The 18,572-nt window shown below is 57.2% G+C and overlaps 1 protein-coding gene across 5 annotated transcripts in view; it reads right to left on the bottom strand.

Moving 5' to 3' along the window:
- Positions 1–988: 988 nt before the first annotated feature.
- PTPRN2 (protein tyrosine phosphatase receptor type N2) overlaps positions 989–18,572 on the bottom strand; it is a 712,067-nt gene continuing 694,483 nt past the window's right edge. For 3 of the 5 annotated variants that reach the window (XM_079150659.1, XM_079150658.1, XM_079150660.1), the window contains one exon: positions 16,505–16,807. In XM_079150659.1, coding sequence (XP_079006785.1) covers positions 16,738–16,807 — 70 coding nt within the window. In that variant the 3' untranslated portion in view covers positions 16,505–16,737. Of the gene's footprint in view, positions 1,831–3,751; positions 3,826–14,842; positions 14,908–16,503; positions 16,808–18,572 lie in introns of those variants that run through there. The other 2 variants (XM_079150661.1, XM_079150657.1) reach the window with 2 other exon arrangements.

Genomic DNA, 18,572 nt, shown 5'->3' with positions numbered 1-18,572 from the left:
AGAGCCTCCCCCAGGACCTGGAGGTGCCCCCAGGGTGTGTGCTATGAGATAAGAGGGGCAGCCGGAGTGGATGGGGCTGTGGTTCTGCTGGGCTCAGAGGGCCGTCCCCGGGGGGGTCAGAGCTGGGCAGCACGTGTGGAGGCCCCTGGCGGTGCCCGGGCAGGGAGAGCAGGCGTCTGCAGGTGGCTGAGATTGCTGGGCCATGCTGACCCCAGGCAGGAGGGAGCAATGGGCTACCCTGAGTCCCAAGTCGGATCACCTTTGACTTGGCATTCTGAATGTCCAGTATCTTCAGGACACAAAAGATGGACAGGAAAAACTGTTCTCCCCAAATGAAGTGCATCAAATGCCAAGTTAGCAGTTTAATATGACATGATTAAATGTATTTATATATCTCACACTGGAGGATTTCCTTTGAAACAAGAGAAGGTAGAAATCACAAGTAGGCATATGGTCCTATATTCAGATAAAGCATTTCTAGTGATCATTATTTAAATTCCAGATAGCGAGAAATGACTTTGGAAGAGAGATGACAGAATAAAGCAGATACACAACACCATGGAAAGACGAAACTCGGTTTTGGCGTCTCTCCCCGCTTGGTGGCCCTTCTCCCTCATGCACCGGGACCTGTTCACTGGAGCTGGTGGAGGGGACACGGCCGGAGGGCTCTATTCACCCTTAACCCACAGACGTGTCTGCGGCCAACTGCAACACCTCTGTGCCCTCCCGGATGCCATCGTTCTGAGTTTAGTGAAGTGAATTTTCCTGTTTCTGGGAGGAGGTGGTAAATCTGACGCTCAGAGGTTATTTTGCCAATCCGAATTATTCAGAAATGAGGGTTTCACTACACACTCTCGGGAGGGAGCAGAGGACTTGGGCTTCACTCTCCTTGGGGTCTGTCCCCGCAGATGGAGCTAGGCTGGCAGGGCTTCCTGCGCCTGCTCTTCCCCGGGGCGGGGCTTTGGATGGGCCTGGGGCCACCTGGCCTGGCAGAGCTGAGAGCTCGGGGACTGTGGGGCTTGTTAAACGCCCACTTGGTTCTGGTTTTGGGTATCTCATAGAGGGTTCACTGGGTGCACCTGTTTTTTGAAATGAAGGAATCGAGACTTCAACATTTAAAACGCGTCTCCAGCTGGGCTCACCTCTGGCTCTGCCGAGGACGCAATCTGGGAGGGCCTGGCCTCAGGAGGCCGTCTCTGCCACTGGGAAGGAAGGAGTCTGCCAGGAGCCCCTCTCTGTGCTTGGGGTAAGGTGTGACTGGCAAGGCCACCCGCAGTGTCACTGGGCACAGGCAGAGAGGCCAGGATGATGTGTCTCATCTCCCCAAAGCCGCAGGGCGAGGGTCCTGCCTCAGGGTGTCCCAGTGGCAGATGGTCTTAAGGAGGGGGCCGAAGGTGACTTCCATACCGTGGCCTCCGCGTGGGCCTGCGGATCCCCCAGCCCTCTGGCCTGCACCCTCCTCCAGCGTGCGGGGTACAGCCCACTCCCTCCCTGCAGGCCGCAGAGAACGTGTGGACCACGGTGTCATGGGTGGATGGGCTTCTGCGAGATGGGGAGCGTGCGCTTCAGGAGAGAGCACCCAGAGTGTGAGCTGGTGACCCACCCGCCCCTCCCCGCCGACGTCTCTGTGGCTCTCAGGTGAGTGGAAGTCCTGCAATGGCTGATTCGGAGTCTGGTGGGCCCATGACTGCGGTTTCAAGAGGAGGCGGGCAGAGCGGTGCCCACAGCACTCCGGCAGGCTCCGGGGTTGGGGTGCGCCTACTGGGGAAGGGCCTTCAGGATGGCGTTCACCTCCTCTGCCACGGCGGTCAGCGCAAACTCAAACTGCTCCTGTGGGCCGAGAAGTGAGAGGACAGGTGAGAGCCCTCCTCTCCACGCCAGCGCCAGCCCGTTACCATTCCCAGTTCCAGTGGCAGGCAGGGCTCCTGGGCCTGTGGGAGGGCCAGGCCGCAGCCCCGGATTTCTGCAGGTGCCTGCTGGAGCGGGGTGGACGGCCTGGTGCTGCGCCAAACACAGGTGACAGCAGGAGGAGCGCATTCTGGACTGTCCTGACCAACACGCCCCGAGCGGATGGCAAGGGGACAGGACGAGCCAGGCAGCAGGCCCCTCGCAGGACACAGGCCCTGCTGGGCCCTGGCCGCCCCGCTGGCAGGAGACAGGGCGTGAGGGGCTGGGGAGGTGGTCCTGGACAGACCCTGCTGGTGGGCATAGGTGCGATCCCCAGCCTGTGGCTTGCCCGCTGGTGGAATCCCTGTTGACCTCCTGGTTCCGACTGAGGTGCTGGCCTTTGGGGAGGCTGGGAGAAGGGCGCCTGGGGGTCCCTCGTGTTATCTCTGCGATTTCTTTCGCAAGTCTAAAATAGTTTAAAAAGAAACTAAGACAGCACTGGGCGTGCTGTGACTAGAGTCCTTCCACAGCAGCCAGAAGACTTGGTGGTGTCTCTGCGTCCCAGCAGCAGGCGAAATCGGGGACGGAGAGGCCTCGGCTCCGCTCTGCCCAGCCCCCCACGTCCCTGCTCAGGTCCCCAGCCGAGACCCCACTCAGACGTCCTGCCCGGGGGCGAGGCCGGAGCAAGGACTGGCAACCTTGAGCAGGCGCGGTCTCGCTGGTGGGCTGCTGGCGGCTCTGCCGGCTCTGCTTAGGGAAGTCCCGTTTCCACAGGGGTTGGTGACTGCTGCCGAGCCTGGGCTGACTTTGAGGTGCAGGACCACACGCTCCACGGCTCTCCTAAGAGGCCTCTCCCAGTCAAGGCCGCCCCTCCACCCCAGGAGGCTCCTCTTCCGAGGGGAATGGCCGGCCTGGGTTTGGACGGCCCTGCAGTCGACAGCCCAGATGCTGGCCTTCAGGTGTCCAGCTTCTCAACCTAACATCTAAACAGACAGTGGGGCTTGGAAACTGGCCGCTCTTCATGGAGGGAACAATTAGATCTGGTCATCAGCGGGGACCCAGGGACCCAGGCTCCGCCCAGTGGTTTCTGGCCAGTCTGCCCTCACAGGTGCCCTGTCCTGCAGGAAGGCTTCTTTCTTTCCCTTTCTGTGGGGTGCTGGGGATCTACTGAGCTGGGGCCTTGCGCATACCAGGTACGCACTCTGCCACTGAGCTACACCCCACCTCCACTGAGGTCTTTATGAACTAAGATCCTGGTAAATTAGGAAGGCAATTTCGCAAGGGCATCTTCTAGGAACCTGCGTCCTTCAAGTGACCCCGGGGCATCCGGGTCAGGGGCGCACAGAGGAGGCAGGAGCTTGGCCACCAGGAGGGCAGGCACGTTGGCCTGCTTTCTAGTTCTGGCAGCCTCGGCTGACAGAGCTCCTGTTCCACCTGCCATCGCAATCCCGGCCTGTGCACCCGGGGAGGTCAAGATGGACCATCCTGGGGACCCCACGCGGCATGGCTGGGGAGCATCCAGAACATGGGAGGTGGCAGTGCCGTGTGGGGTGGGCTCAGGACGCTGCCCCCGAGGGTCCTGGGGTGTCCTCTGCTTTTCCCACCCCATGCCTGCAATTCAGTTCCTGCTACCTGAGATTCCACGGCACCTATTGATGCAGAAAGTGTCCGCGTGGCTGTAGGAAGAGCCAGTGAGCCTCGCGGGAAGCCCTGGCGGCCCTTGCCCGTGCTGCGGATGCCGCTCAGTCAGAGCAGAGGTGGCCCGTGGCTTGTGTTAAGCCAGGCCTTGTCCCTGCTCCTCTCAGGAGAACAGTCGCAGAGGGACACTGTGGGTATCTCAAGTCCCAGAGCTGGCTGGCAGTACCTTTGTCTGGACCATGCCTGGTCTCTGGTCCCTCAGGTGCTCCAGGGTCGCGGCGATATCAATCTCCTTAGCACCTGCAACACACCACAAATTGGGCTGAGTCCAGCGCACAGGATAATCCATGCTGCATCTGTCAATCTCCGGCTATCCGGTTCCCTTTGGGCAAAGAGGCCAATTGAAAATTATTACACTCATCCCTCAGCCGGCTTGGCAGGCAGCTGCGATCCCAGCGTTCATATAGAGAAATAAGGCGAGGGCAGCTTTCATTAGCATTAATTCAAGGAAGCGGGCCGAGCACTGTTTGAAGATGCCTGTGTGGGTGCTCACCCACAGCCAGGCACCTCCACAGCCCAGGCTTCCCCAGTGTTTCTGGTGGCGTTTTAAAGAATGCTTTGTCAGAGGAAGCTGTATCTGTGCTTTGATTTCAATTTCATAGGATTATTTTCCACTTAAAAAAGGTAGGTCAGACTAATCTTTTGTGTCTCGGCACTGGCTTCTGAACGCAGAGTTCCCTGTCTTTAACCCGAGCGCTCCATCTCCGCAGGAAGGTGAAATGCCGGGGCTGTACGCGCAGGTCGCGGGCCGCGCCTGTCCTGTGGCGGGTGCTGCTGGCTGCATGCAGATGCTCCCCAGCTTTAGACCTTAACCTGATCGTGAGTTCAGCACAGACTCTCGCTTCGCCATTTTGTAAGGCCCCCTGGCAGACAGACCACGAACAGAATGGGGTCCCAGCCTCCCTGGCTTCTTTGGTTTGGACGGGAGACCCGAGTGGCACGGAACAAGGTGGGAGTCAGGAGCAGGGGCCTTGAAGAGGGTGGGGAGCCACATGGGAAACCACAAGAGCCGGGAGTTCAGGGGCTGCCTGGAGCCCAGAACACAGCCCAGCGGGAGCTGCGACCGCCTGCTGCACGAGGTCGGGCCCAGGGTCACACGGAGGGCAGCCGCAAGCCTCAGAAGACAGGCCCACCAAGGCTTGGTGGGCCGGGGACGGAGGACCTGGAGAGCGTCACCAGGACCTGCAGCTGACCCCAACACCCAGTCAGGAGCCTGGAGGCCACTTTGCTGGGCTGCCCGAGTGGCCCTGCCCTCCTGTGGCTCTGCTGGGTGGCAGCCGAGCAGCCAGGCTGTGACCACACTGCCACAGGAGGACGGCCTGCTGTGGCTGTGGGCCAGGGGTGGAGTGACTGGCCTGCACATCACCCTCAGGGAGGAAGACCAGAACCCCCCGCAGCCAGAGAACAGGCGGGGTGTGTGGGAGAGGGAACACCGTCCAGCCGCAGGTGCTGCAGGAAGGGACACAGGGCCAGAGCCTGGCAGCCCTGCCCCATCCCGGGGCCTGCACAGCCCCCGTGCTGCCCTGAAGTCTGACGAAGCCCATGCCTCTGTGCCCAGGGTTTCTCCAGCCTGCACCTGTGCAGCCAGCATGGTCCTGTGGGGTCTGGGGACACGAGTGTCCCCCAACTTCCACACTGAAGCCTTCCTGGCAGGATGAGGACACTTCCCTGGGGCTGATGCCCCAGGGAGCTTGGTAGCTGGTCAGCCAGCTGGGAAAACTACTCGGCCCAAGGACCAGGGTCTGTGCCTGAGCTGCGTCCCCCGCTCCTTGGGGTAAAGTCAGTGCGTCACACAAACAGTCTGGTTTTAAAGGGAATCTATGAGTCAGTCTGAGACAAGAGAACGAGTCTGTCAGGTGGGTGCCGGGGAGAAGGGAGCCCAGGGTGGCAGGGAATGGCCTACTTCCCCCAGCAACTGGGCCGGTGCCTTCCTAGCAGAACCACGGCTCAGCTGCACAAGGAAGCCGCTTCTCCCTGACGGGCGCACCTTGGGAAGGTGAGGCCCCTGCACGCAGAGCCAGCAGGCAGGAGAGGGCAGCCTCGTGGGGAGCCCGGCCTCGGCAGAGTGGCTGGGCTCCTGCACCCGCTGTGCGTCTGGCTGCCTCTCGCTCAGTGCGAAGCCTGCGGCACTGGGCCAGGGTGCCTGTCCAGGGCCAGCCAGCACCTCATACAGGGCAAACAACTCTCCTTGTGAATGCGGGGCACAGGCCCGGCCACCCAGCACCCTGCTCCCAAGGAAGCCTCTGGAAAAGTGGCAGGGCCTGCTGCCTAATGGTGGCCAGTCAAGCCAGCGTCACAGCCAGTGCCTAGCCTCCCACAGCGCCACGGAACAACGAAGACTGTGTACAGGGAAAGCCCTGTGCAGCGGCCCCTCCGTCCCTCCCTGAGCACACCGCCAGGCGCGTTCGTGGCTGTTCGCGCCTGCGGATTGCACGCTAGCACACCACAGGCCTCGCGACTCCCTCCCTGCAAGATCCCATGACGGAAGTCACAAGGACATCACGCTGGATGGAGTGGCAGGGCTGAGCCTGTGCAAAATCCAGGGGACCCCTCACTGAGCTGGGCTGGCCACTGCACAGAGCGCCGCGCAGGTCTGTCTTCAGTAGCTTCCTACTGGATGGGGAACTGGGTTCTAAAAAACCGAGTTTATGCTGACTGGTCCCGAGTATTTAAAAAGTCTACTGACTTTTTAGAAACTTTTGTGAAACCAAAAAAGGCCAGGTGAGAGTGGAAACGCTGAGCTGCCATCAGACGCTGAGTTTTACTACCTTACATCACTCTTGTTTTCGAGGACAAGTGAGAGAAGGAAGGGCCAACCTCGCGAGGCCACCAAAGCTGAGCCGTGGGGGAGTCAGACCAATGCCGAAAAGGAGCAGCGCAGCATCCGCAAGGAGGCTCCCGCACAGAGGCAGGCGTCTGAGGGTGGGCGTCTTCCAGCATGGCAGGGTTAAGACGGCGGGCTCTGCGATGGGGCGTGAGGTCAGCTTCAGGAGAACTGGCAGGCACAGGGACGGATGGTACTGGGCAGCCAGCTCCCAGCAGGTCCCACCCCACTGTCCACCTCCTGAGCACCCAGAGCGGCTGGGTGGGGGACGAGGCCGGCCTGTGGCCTCCTCGCTCCAAGGAAGGCAGGTTCCGCGCTCTGGGAGCACTGGTTCTCTCTTGGGAAGACCTCTCAGGGGGCACACAAGGTGCCGAGGCCGAGCAACGTTCCAGGGGAGGCCCTGCGCTGCTGGTCAGGAGCAGAGAGCCACCGAGGAGTTGGGCGTGGCCAGGAGGTCCCAGGTGGGAGGCAAGACAGGGTCTTAGCCATGAGTGGGACACCCGTGAGAGTCCACAGGGATGGCCAGGAATTCTTCTGAGAGTACCGTGGCTGTGCAGCTCTGGGAACCGGCTGGGTCTGGGCCATGACTCAGGGACAGGCATCGGCACAGGGCCGGGCCTCCTGGCCAACACCCTGGGGTGCTGTGTGCAGTTGGGCTGCACGCTCTCCGGCCGGGATTGCTTCCTTTTGCCCTTGACGCCAGCAAAGCCTGTCCTCCTGGGGCTCCTGAACGGGCAAGTGCGGCCAGCCTGCCCTGCTGCACCTCAGTGCCGTCGGGGTGGGTGGGAGGGCTCTCTCGTTTGACTTTCCAGTTCACCAAGCGCTTGCTGGTGCAGACTTTCATACACTGGTTAAATGGGTTTCTAAAACAACAGCTTTAGATAAAACCATTATCCAATAAGCAATAAACATTAAAACAACATTAGTATTAAAGTATTAAAACTATTTTTTACCAGGAAATAATCAATTTGAAGTTAAGAAAACCACGTAAATATGCCCTGGTGTGTGTTTACGAGGTTGCTTTGATTTCTCCTGGAGTTGGTTATGGCTGAGGGAGGACCCTCTCCGTCCAGGTGGGGGCATGTGCTGGAAGCCCAGGCGGTCATTCCTCAGCATGCTCAGGAGGAATAGCTTAATAAGCCCAGATAACTTTCATTACGGATCTCATACCCACGAGGCTCTGCAGACTGCAGGAATACAATGCATTCTCCTTTCTTCCAAGTAAAAAGACAGAATTATCAGGTCCACGGAGAAAGGCCTTCACTTTGCATTAGTAAATGTTCCTGATCCCACCTTCTGAAAGAACTGAGAAAACGTTCTTTCCTAACTACAGGCATTCAAGAGAATAAGGTGATTATTCTGACTCCTAAAGAAAGCGGCTGGAACAGCTCCCGTCCCCCAGGAGGTGAGCAGCTCCTCACACGTTCAGTCTGGGAATGTCGGAGGGCTTGGACCCGAGCTGGCGGGGGCCTCCTGTTCAGCAAGACAGACGTGGGCTCCAGGCCACAGGAATCGGGGAGAATCCGTCTGCCTTCACCACAGCCAAGCATCAGTGCTGCCTGCTGCCACCAACCGCACGCATGTATGCACACAGCCATGGGCACACTGGCAGCCCACACCACATGCCAGGCACATGCATGCACACCCATGTTCACCCCACACCCATGTCACACACCACACACACCTGTGCACACTCACACACCCACACCATGTGACACACACCACACACATGCCCATACACACTCACACATATGCACACCTCCCCTCACACTTCTTCCCCACCCCACACACTCTGTTCTGGACTTTCTGTACAGAGACATTTTTAATTCACACTTTTCTGAATGATTCTAACTAAAGACTTATGAAAATTATAAGCAGGAAGGATTTTCGCTGACCCAGATAAATTATAATCTCCTTTTTGTGACGTTTTGTGGGATCAAAAGAGATTCCTCTGCTGCATGTTCTCTTGAAAACCAAGGGTATCAGACGAAACAAACCAGGCATCACGTTCTTTTCCCTTTAAAAAGATCCTAAATCATCTGGAGAAATGAGGGTGCTCACAGTGTCTAAGATGTAAGTAAGCGAGACGCAGGACCGATTTCAAAGTCTCATCCCGGCGCCCAGAGGGACGCGAGCTGGAGGCAAGGTCCCAATGTTCCCAGACTTCAGAGCATCCGAGGAGTCTGTGCAGATGCCAGTCGCACGGACTCTCAGCTGGCGCTCGACCCTGCACAAGCTGACGTGAGGGCCAGTGGCTCCACGCCAGACGAGCCCGTGCTGGCTCTGCCACTGCAGCACCCCCTGGGGCACCCTTTCATGCCAATGCCTCAGAATCCTGCTTGAACCTGCACGGTGCACACAGTGCCAGCCATGCTGTCCCGAGCAGGGAGCCATGTGGGGCTCCCGTCCCCAGGAGTGGGCTCCTCCTGGGCTCTGTGCTCCGGTCCCCAGGAGTGGACTCCTCCAGGGCTCTGTGCTCCCGTCCCCAGGAGTGGGCTCCTCCAGGGCTCTGTGCTCCTGTGCCCAGGAGTGGGCTCCTCCGGGGCTCTGGCTCCCGTCCCCAGGAGTGGGCTCCTCTGGGGCTCTGGCTCCCGTCCCCAGGAGTGGGCTCCTCCAGGGCTCTGGCTCCCGTCCCCAGGAGTGGACTCCTCCTGGGCTCTGTGCTGCCGTCCCCAGGAGTGGGCTCCTCCGGGGCTCTGTGCTCCCGTCCCCAGGAGTGGGTTCCTCCTGGGCTTCGTGCTGCTGGGAGGAGGGTCTTGAGTGGGGAGGGGGCAATTCTTCGGTGGCTGCCATGGGAGCTGCCCAGGCCTCTGGACAGAACACCTCGCCAAGCAGGGAGGTGCTTCTGCAGGGGTGGATGAGACAGCAAGGGAAGGCCAGGTGGGCAGGGTCCAGAGGGCACGGGGACCCGGCAGGGGGCACCCAGAGAGGCCACCCCAGGGAGGAGGGGGAGCGGGAGCCCACAGGTGGAGAGAGAGGGACCTGCTGTGGGGCTGGGGTGGGCAGCCTAGCAGGGTGGCACCTTCCCCGCTGCTGATGAGAGTGGTCCCAGCTTCCCTTTGAGGGCAGGAGAAGTCACAGAGCAGAGAGGCTAGCCGCTGGCAGCATGCCGAGGCCGCACTCCGTGGCCCGGGAGGACTCTTGGTGCCACTCTGGCCCAAGAGTGGCACCGGGCAGGCATCGAGATCATCCTGCTGACCACCAGCTGGGGCAGATGGGGACGTGAAGCAGGGAGGCCAGCCCAGAGGCCATGGCACTGAGGTCGGGCTGGGCCCAGAGAGACCCTGAGGCGACCCTTTGCAACACTCTTCATGGCAGCCTGGACCACCAGGACCCTCTGCTGTGAGGGACTGCGCTCGCTGCAGTGCTTGACGAGGCAGCCGTAGCCACCCAGCACTAGGAGGTGACCGCACATCTGAGGACAGTTCCTGTTCCATTTTACTTAATTTTAAGTAAACAAAGTACCCAGGTGGGCCACGGCGTTGGACAGCGCAGCTGATGGGGTGCGGGTTTAAAAGTTCAATGAGCAAAAGGCTATTTATGCTCCGCCCATGGCCAACATCATTCTTAATGGAGAAAAACTGAAACCATTCCCTTTATTAAATATGGGAACAAGACAGGGATGTCTTCTTTCACCACTTCTATTCAACATTGTCCTCGAAACTCTAGCCAGAGCAATTAGGCAGACTAAAGAAATTAAAGGGATACGAATAGGAAAAGAGGAACTTAAGCTGTCACTATTTGCTGATGACATGATTCTATATTTAGAGGATCCAAAAAACTCCTCCAGAAAACTTCTAGACCTCATCAATGAATTCAGCAAAATAGCAGGTTATAAAATCAACATGCATAAATCTAAAACATTTTTATACGCAAGCGACGAAACAGCTGAAAGAATGAGGAAAACAACTCCATTTGCAATAGCCTCAAAAAAAAAAAAATACTTGGGCATCAATCTAACCAAAGAGGTAAAAGGTCTCTACAATGAAAACTACAAAACACTGAAGAAAGAAATTGAGGAAGACCTTAGAAGATGGAAAGATCTCCCATGTTTTTGGATAGGCAGAACTAATATTGTCAAAATGGCCATACTACCAAAAGTGCTATACAGATTCAATGCAATTCCAATTAAAATCCCAATGACAAACCTTACAGAAATAGAGCAAGCAATTGTGAAATTCATCCGGAAGAATAAGAAACCCAGAATAGCTAAAGCAATCCTCAGTAGAAAGAGTGAAGCAGGGGGTATCGCAATACCAGAACTTCAACTATACTACAAAGCAATAGTATCAAAAACGGCATGGTATTGGCACCAATACCTGCTCCCTGCTGGGGCTGCTCAGACCTGCGACTAAAAGTTCACATCCCTTGTAGGAAATTGCAGGACTTTGGATTTGGCAAGATTTCTTGGACGTGACCCCGAAGGCACAGACAACGCGGGGCAGAGAAACCAGGCACCACCAGGTTGCACTTCTGTGCAACAAAGGGCACCTTCACAGCAAAGGGCAGTCTTCACTGACTGCCCACCAAGGGGAGGGCCACCTGCAGCCACAGGCCCGAGGAGGAGGATGTGCAGGGTGTCAGGACGTCCACATGGCACGAGCACTGAGCACAGCCCGGGGGACGCGAGCAGTCAGGGAGCACGTGGGCAGACGCTCCACACCCCTGGCTATCAGGCAAAGGAAGTCAAGACCACATGAGATGCCACTTCATGCCCACAAGGACGGCTGTCGTTAAAAAGTGAAAGCAGACATGTTGGCCAGGGTGCGGAGAAGTCAGAAATGATGGACGAGGAAACATGGCCACGGTGCAGCAGTGAGGCGTTCCTCAGTCATGCAGAGCTGCTCTCCAGCCCTCAGTCCACTCCTGGCATACGCCCAAGACCTGAGGGTTGCGAACAGACATCTGCACGTCCCTGTTCTCGGCAGCACTGTCCACGTAGCCCAAAGCTGGGACCGGCACACGTGTCCATAGACAGATAAGCCGAGGGGTCTAATGTCACCAGTCACAGAAGGAAAGAAGCCTGACAAGCCGTGGTGAGCCTTGAGGACCCTGGCGGGCGTGATGCCACTCAAGCTCACTCGGGGACAGAGCATGGCATCCGCAGCCCCCAGCGGCACAGGGACACGGCAGTGCTGACGGCCCTGCTCCCGCAGTGCTCTTCCAGGGCACAGGTGGGCAGGAAGGCGGCTGAGCAGACCAGGTGCTGAGGCGGGCGCCTGGCGTGGGGGCTGGGTTGCTGACTGCAGCCGCGTGCTCTGCGGTCAGAGTTAGGAGTCACTTCCAACCAGCACGTATCAAAATGAGTTCCGCCACTCGTGGTTCGCCCAGTAGCCACCAGATTCCTGTCTTCGGTCCCTGCCAAAGGAAGGTGCGCCCGGGCCGCACACACTCTGGGGCCTCAGCCAGTGTGCATCCCAGCCAGGCCGAGCCCGCAGTGGCTGGCGGGCTCAAGACCTGGGGGCAGAAACGCTGGGAGTGTGCAGCCCCCAGCCCGTGCTGGGCGGGTTCCTGGGCTCTGCACCCCACAGCCTCCCGGTGACCTGCAGCAGGACCTCTGCCTGCAGGCCTGGCACTCTTCACCCTTGGAAGAGTTGTGCGCAGCAGCAGAGAGCCCCATGGAGGAGAGGCCAAGGAGGAGGTGCCTTCTGCCCTGTGAGGGGGAGCTGCACTGCCATCTGGGAGGGATCCTGACCCAGCCGGTTCGCTGCAATGGGAAAACGCTCACAAGTGCTCCTCGCCCACTCGCCCGCCACGATCAAGCAGACCACGGCCCTATTTACTTTGATTTCAAAGTGCAGTATTGTCCACTTGCTAATAAACGAGGCAGTGGAGAAAGAGCTTGAGTTGCTCGTTGGGCCCTCACACAGGCCCAAAGGCCCTAATCCCTGAAAGGCCGTGTGAACAAGGGCACTGTGCGGCCGGTGCAGCTGGATGTGCTGAGCGCGTGGAGTCCGGCGGCTCTGCAGGGCTGAGGCAGTGCGGGCCCACAGGAAAGCTTTGGAAAGGCATTCTTTGGTCCTTGCGCAATTCATTCCTTTTAAGAACGGGAAATGGGAAGAAAGGCTTCGTGTCCAGGGCTTTGGGCCTTTGATCATTTGATGAACGCTGGGTCTGCAAGGCGGGCCTCCAGCTTCTCAGGCCAGACAAAGAGGCCCTGGCCGCACAGGACAAAACCCCTGCAGCCTCTTGGGTTGCCAGCCTGGGAAAGGCCCACCTCAGTCAGCAAGGGGCCGCCTGCCCTTTGATCTCTCCTGAGACCAGGGCGGCCCAGGTCAGGGGATTTCACACCGCACACCCCCACCCAGGAAGGGGAGCAGGTCAGGGAGAGGAGGCCACCAGGCTCAGGGCCAGCCAAGAGCCTGCCCACCAGGCCAGTTCCACATGGCTGGGCTTGCATTGTTGAGAACCGCACCCACACTTCAAATGGAATCTGACATTGCAGGCCACAGTGGAGCCAGCGAATGGCCGCAGGGGCACAGTACAATGGCAGCCCCGCCCCCGCAGCCAGGAACCCACTGTGGGGCTCGTCCTCCAGGAGGTGAACTGGCCACTGAAGGTCTTGGCTGCGTGCATGGATGGCCGCCAGGCCTCCTGCACAGGCTGGGTCGTGGGCACCTGCTTGGGCTCCCGCAGTTTGGACCAGCAAGTCTCCACTCGGGACCTGCAGTCTATGAGTCGTTCAGGATGGCGCACCTTTCAGGACAGCTATGACAGAGCTGGAGTGCAGGGACGGTCCAGAGGTGGTTTAGGGTGACTGAAGGGAAATGCTTACGCTCTGGGAGCGAAGGCGGAGTGGGTGCTAAGGGAAGAAATAAAAGCTCTCAACAGCCCTGAGTGCCAGCGACGGCGAATCTGTACAGGAAAAGACGCTGAATGAGGCATAGCAGCCTTGATGGGCAGGAGGGAAAGGAGCAGAGAGCTGAGCTCCTGCTACAAGTTCAGGGCTGCTTACATCCCGAGCCGAATGCGCATTAGAGCAGAGCGCTTGCACTGCTGTGGCTGCTTCTGTGCGCGTCGCCAGTCCCAGGCCAGTCCAGTGTCCAGGTGGGTGCTGGGTGGCACAGAAGCCGGGCTCATCCTCTCCTGGGCAGCTGCCTAGCAAGGCTGAGGCCCCAGCTGGGTGCAGCACAGGGCGTGGCCCAGCCTCAGGTGGGCATAGCAGAGTCCTGACACCAAGCGCATCCGCGGGGGTCCAGGTGCACCCTCTGCACATCATATGCTTGGGCTAAAGATGGGCTCTACTTCCCCTCAGGAAGATGGAGTGAGGAAAAGACCTGTTTGGTGCTAATTAGTAGAAGCTAATTTCTGCTGTCGAGATCTGCTCTGATCGCTGGGTGAAGGTGGTGAACAGCACGGCGGGAAGGGGCGTCTGTCGGTCCTCGCCTCTGCTCCTAAGTGTGCGTGTGCGTGTGCGTGTGCGTGTGTGTGCATGCTCAGACACGCACTGCTCAGACAGTACTTGTTCGCAGTTGGGATGGAGGCTGTAAAACGCCACCCGTCTCTTTCCCAGGTCCCACAGGAAAAGCACAGGCACCCTGAGAACAGCGAAGTCTTTCCAACCCGCGCAGCACTCCGTGGAGGAGGTGCTCGTGCATGCGCACCAGCGCCTTGGTTCTCTGGGGGCAGCACCAGTGCAGGCACATGTCCGGCACCCTCTGGGCCTGGGCCCTCCATTGGTCTCGTCTCTGAACGCTCCTCACCTTGCAAGGACTGCTTCCCCATCCTTCCCTCTGGAAATACCAGACCAGTTCCGCCCCTCCTTCTTTTCCTCAGGAACTGGGCCCCACAGGGAACCAGGGCCCCGCGGAGTCAGAGGTCGCCAGGGCACAGCAGGCTGCAGGTGTGCGCTGTGCTCCTGCCCTGACCAAAGCAGTCCTCGGGTCCTCCTTCCGGGCAGTCTCCCCTTCTCGGAGGACACAGTGTTTGTGGCCTGGGGATGTAGCTCAGCAGGGGAGCCCTGGCGAGGGTGAGCAAGTTTCCACCCCAACACCCCAAGCAGAAACCACCTCCCAAGACCATAAGGCACTGGCACTGGTGACCTCACTGCCAGATGACCAGGGGACTCTAGCAGGAGACCTGAACCAGCTGCAAAGGCAGCCTGGGGTCCCTGGAGACTGACACCAGCGGCCAAAGGCTGTCTGGCCTGCTGCAGCTTTGAAGACCCAAGACTGCCCTCTCCTGGGTCCTGATACCATCCTCGAGTGACTGATTCTTATCAGACCTACTATGTGCTCAGCACATCCAGGCTGACAACAAAGCAGGAACCTCAGGAATAAACTGTGCCCGCTGCAAACAGCCTTCCTGCGATGCAGGGAAGGAACAATTGGCTAATTCTCTCCAAGGCCTCCTGTGAACATCACGCCCCGTGTTGCCATGGCAACACCATCCCATCTCCGAGCCACAACAAAGCAGCCAGACTGGCAATCTCACCTTTGGCCATCTTATTGAGAACCATGTCAATCAGGACGTAGGTTCCGCTCCGGCCTGCACCATCGCTGTCAACAGAAGGAGAGAGAATGAAGAGCCGCTGTCCAGGGTGACCACGCACGGCAAAGCAGGCAGCACTATCTCCTTTATGTGCAAGAGTGAGGGAGAGGGAAGAGGGACTGAGAATTAGAGGGGAGGAGGGGAGCAGGCGGGAGCGGGGAGAGAGGGGAGCGGAGAGATGGGCAGGAAGCAGGTGGGGAGCTGCTCAGGGCGGGGAAGAAGGGGGCCCAGCCTGGGATCAGCTACTGCGCTAGGTACACTTGTCTCTTTCGAGAATTCTTCCCCCTCCCTTTGGCCAAAGAGGTGGTAAATTTCGTCAGAAACAAAACAGAACTAAATAAAGAGGCCTTGCCTGAGTCATTTACATTCAGTGTCTATGGGGCGCGGCCTGCCACCTCGGTGCCCTGGAGAGTGGGGGCTGGGCACACGTTTCATTTGTTACTTAATCACATTCTGAAAAAAGTGCTCTCACTGCATCTCTTCCTCATCCCACCAGCTGAAATTGGGATATTTACCATCTGGACTAGAGTTGTAAAAATGTTTTGAATTATGTCTTGACAACAGCAAATTGAAAAAAGAAGAAAAGAAAAAGAAAAAGAAAAGGAAAGATCCTTTGCTGGAAGAAAAGTAGCCTCTCTGGTGTCCTCTCCTCGCAGACTACGGGGGGCACCCTTCCCCATGTAGATGTCTCGGACCAGAGGCTGGTTCTCATGCCCTTGGCCGGACTGAGCCTGGAGGACGCTCCTCATCCACAGGCCTCAGGGAGTCACAGCTCTGTGGCTCTCTGGCTGACCGTTCTGCTTCCCGGGCACTGACTGCGCTGGGCTGCGGTTGCCTGCGGTCTCCATAGCTGCAGGCTACCTTTCTGCAGTAGAGTTGCCCTGCCTGGCCATCAGGTTTCCTCAGCAAATGGCTGCAGTTGGAGAGACAGGTTCTTCCACACAGTGTGCACACAGGGGACACAGTGGTCAGGCTACCGCAGGCCTCAGGTAGCCACAGGTGACCCCATGACACGCCCCTGCAGAGTGCCGGTCTTGCTGCAGACTCTCATGGGTGTTTCCGGCACACTGCCAACCTCCCCCGACACAGCAGCCTGTGGTGTTCACTGGCGGGCGAGGACAGGAGCAGAGCCCTACGCGCTCCTGGGAGGCACATCTGCAACACCGCCTCTTGTCTCTCTTTTGAACTGCTGATCTGGTCCTTGATTTTTAGAGACAGATTTTCTTTTTATTCCAGGAAGAAAGGAATGTTCAGTGAGATGGTTCTAGAAATTGAAGTTTGAGGCCGTCACCAGTTGCACATGGAGTCCAGCAGAAGCAGAACCCTCACTGAGCTTTCTCTGGCTGGATCTGTTCCAGCTGATGTGGATTTAACCTACTTAAGGACATGACCCATTAGAATTTTGCCCAAAGGCCCAGATTCTTGCAATAAGTGGTCTTGTCTCTGCTCATGGCTGCCTTGGGCACTTCTCACACAGGGTCCAGACCTCTCAGACAAGGCAACCGCATTCACCAAAACCCATCCAAAAAAAAAAAAAAAAAAAAAAAGTCTTGGTGGCAATACGAGGGTTAAAGAAAAAATAAACGTCGCAGGGCACCAACGTTGGGAAGTAGGTGACGGTGCCCAGCACAGAGCCTGCCAGAGAGGAGACAGGCCAGCTGCTCAGGAGGCTGGGACAGGCACACAGCCTCACAGAGCCAGGGCAGAGCACTTGAAGCTTACAGCTCTGGTTTCCCTTAGAAATGCCAGGAGATGTCCTCACTGAGCAATCAGAAAGCCCGGCTTCGGTGGGAATGGTTCCGGTCACTGTTTGAAATAGCAAGACTTACTGACCCGTGTCAAAGTCGTACTTGCCTGCAGTGAACGATTATCGGACAAGAACGGCCCCTGTAGCACTTGTTTACTTTTCTGAAATAAAAAGAGACATAAGAATCACAGTGATACACTGAGACTCTGTTACTCAAAGTAACCAATGACCAACCATTGGAATCATTTAAAAAATAGCCTATTGGACAAAGAAAATTAAAAACGATACATATAAGTTTAAAGACTTTTCCTTTCAACATAGACTCCCTGAACAGAGCTTTGAAAACAGTTCTTCACACTGCCTCCTGCCTTCCGGTGTGAGCGCCAGGAGGGCCTGCCCCTGGGGCCTGCCCGCCCTCGGGCCCTCCCTTCCTCTTGCTTCACGCCATCTGACCGCTTGATGTGGCTCGCCATGTTCCACTAGGATGGGGTCCTGCAAGTCATGCTCAGAATGTCTCTGGCCTGCGCGTCGTGGGAATGCGGTCTGACCACGTGGTCTGAACCACCTCCTGAAGATCCTGTCTGGCGCCCGCTCTTCAGGCAAGTGCATCTAAGTGACGAGGAATTGCCATTGAGTCTGGACACTCTTCCATTTTTATAAATTTGAGTACGTATAAAAATAGCTCCATCGTGCAGCTTTTAGATGAGAAGTTATGAAAATTAACAATGAGAATATACTTAAGATTTCATTAACCAACTCTGTCTAAATCAGAGGGCTGATTTAAAATTTACTCTATAAGATTAAAGTTTTTTTTTAAGATTCAGTGAAACAACGAAACACGTTCACTTATTTCTTACTTGAGAAAACTAAAGACAGGATCTCAGTTTATTGGAAGGGTAAAATGGATGAAGGGATGTTTCTAGAATGTATCGTATGAACTTGAATAATGTAAGACTGAAAAAAATGACAGTACAGGAAAAATGTTTTCCCCTTGAACCAGAAATGGGAAAACCACTCTCTGCAAAGGCTTGCCTGCGGAGCAGCGGGTAGTCAGCTGGAGGTGGAAGTTCAATCGGCAGGTTGCCACAAGCGCCGGGTGGAGGGAGGGAGGTGAGTGCCCACCACTGGCACTGACTAGAGACTTCAATACCGGCAGCCCGCCACCAGAGGGGTCCTTTTTCCTACTTCCTCCACAGAGTAATAGAACGAGGTACTTCTGACGGGAGTTGGAGCCCCCAACCTGGACAGCGTAAGGCGAGTTGAGGGGCAGGCGGCAGAGCCAGGATGAGACGCGCCCACCTGCAGATAGGTCGTGTTCAAAGCCTGCTCAGAGCACTTGATCTCGGCTCCTCACTAGCCTGCGGAAACAGGCGCATCTTCGTGTTGGTGGACCACCCAGAGCAGCACTGAAAGGGGAGGGCTCGGAATATGGGTATAACAAGCCAGTGCCTGGGTGGCCAGGTCCTTCCTGCAGGGGCCCTTCCTGGCTTTGTGCCCCGTGATGGTAAGGCTGGGGGAGGTGGAGTAAGACAGACAGCACAGCAGGCCAGAAGCCTCTGAGTTCTTCGTGTTGGAGAACAGACAGGGAGATGCAGCCATGTGTGCCTGCTAAAATCTCTCATTGCTGATGCAGCCGTAAGAAAGCTCTGAGAAAGCAGACGCTGGGCCCCAGTGTGCACCTCCAAAAAGAGGAATGCAAAGCTCACAGCTCAACAGGACTGAGCACGGGCTGGGCGTGGCTGGCATGTATGAGGCCCTGGGCTGCATGCCCTGCAGAAAAAAGGACTCTTCACGTACACATGTGTATATATGTGTGCTCCTATATGCATGTGTGTATGCATCTGAGCATGTGCATACGTGTGTACTTGTATGTGTGCATGTGCCCATGCATGTATGTATGCGTGCACACATAGGTGTGTAGTGCCC

This window comes from Sciurus vulgaris, assembly GCF_902686455.1.
Source record: "Sciurus vulgaris genome assembly, chromosome: 8".
Lineage (NCBI taxonomy): Eukaryota > Metazoa > Chordata > Mammalia > Rodentia > Sciuridae > Sciurus > Sciurus vulgaris.
The sequence above is the reverse complement of the archived record's forward strand: the minus strand, read 5'-3'. Positions and strand labels throughout refer to the sequence as shown.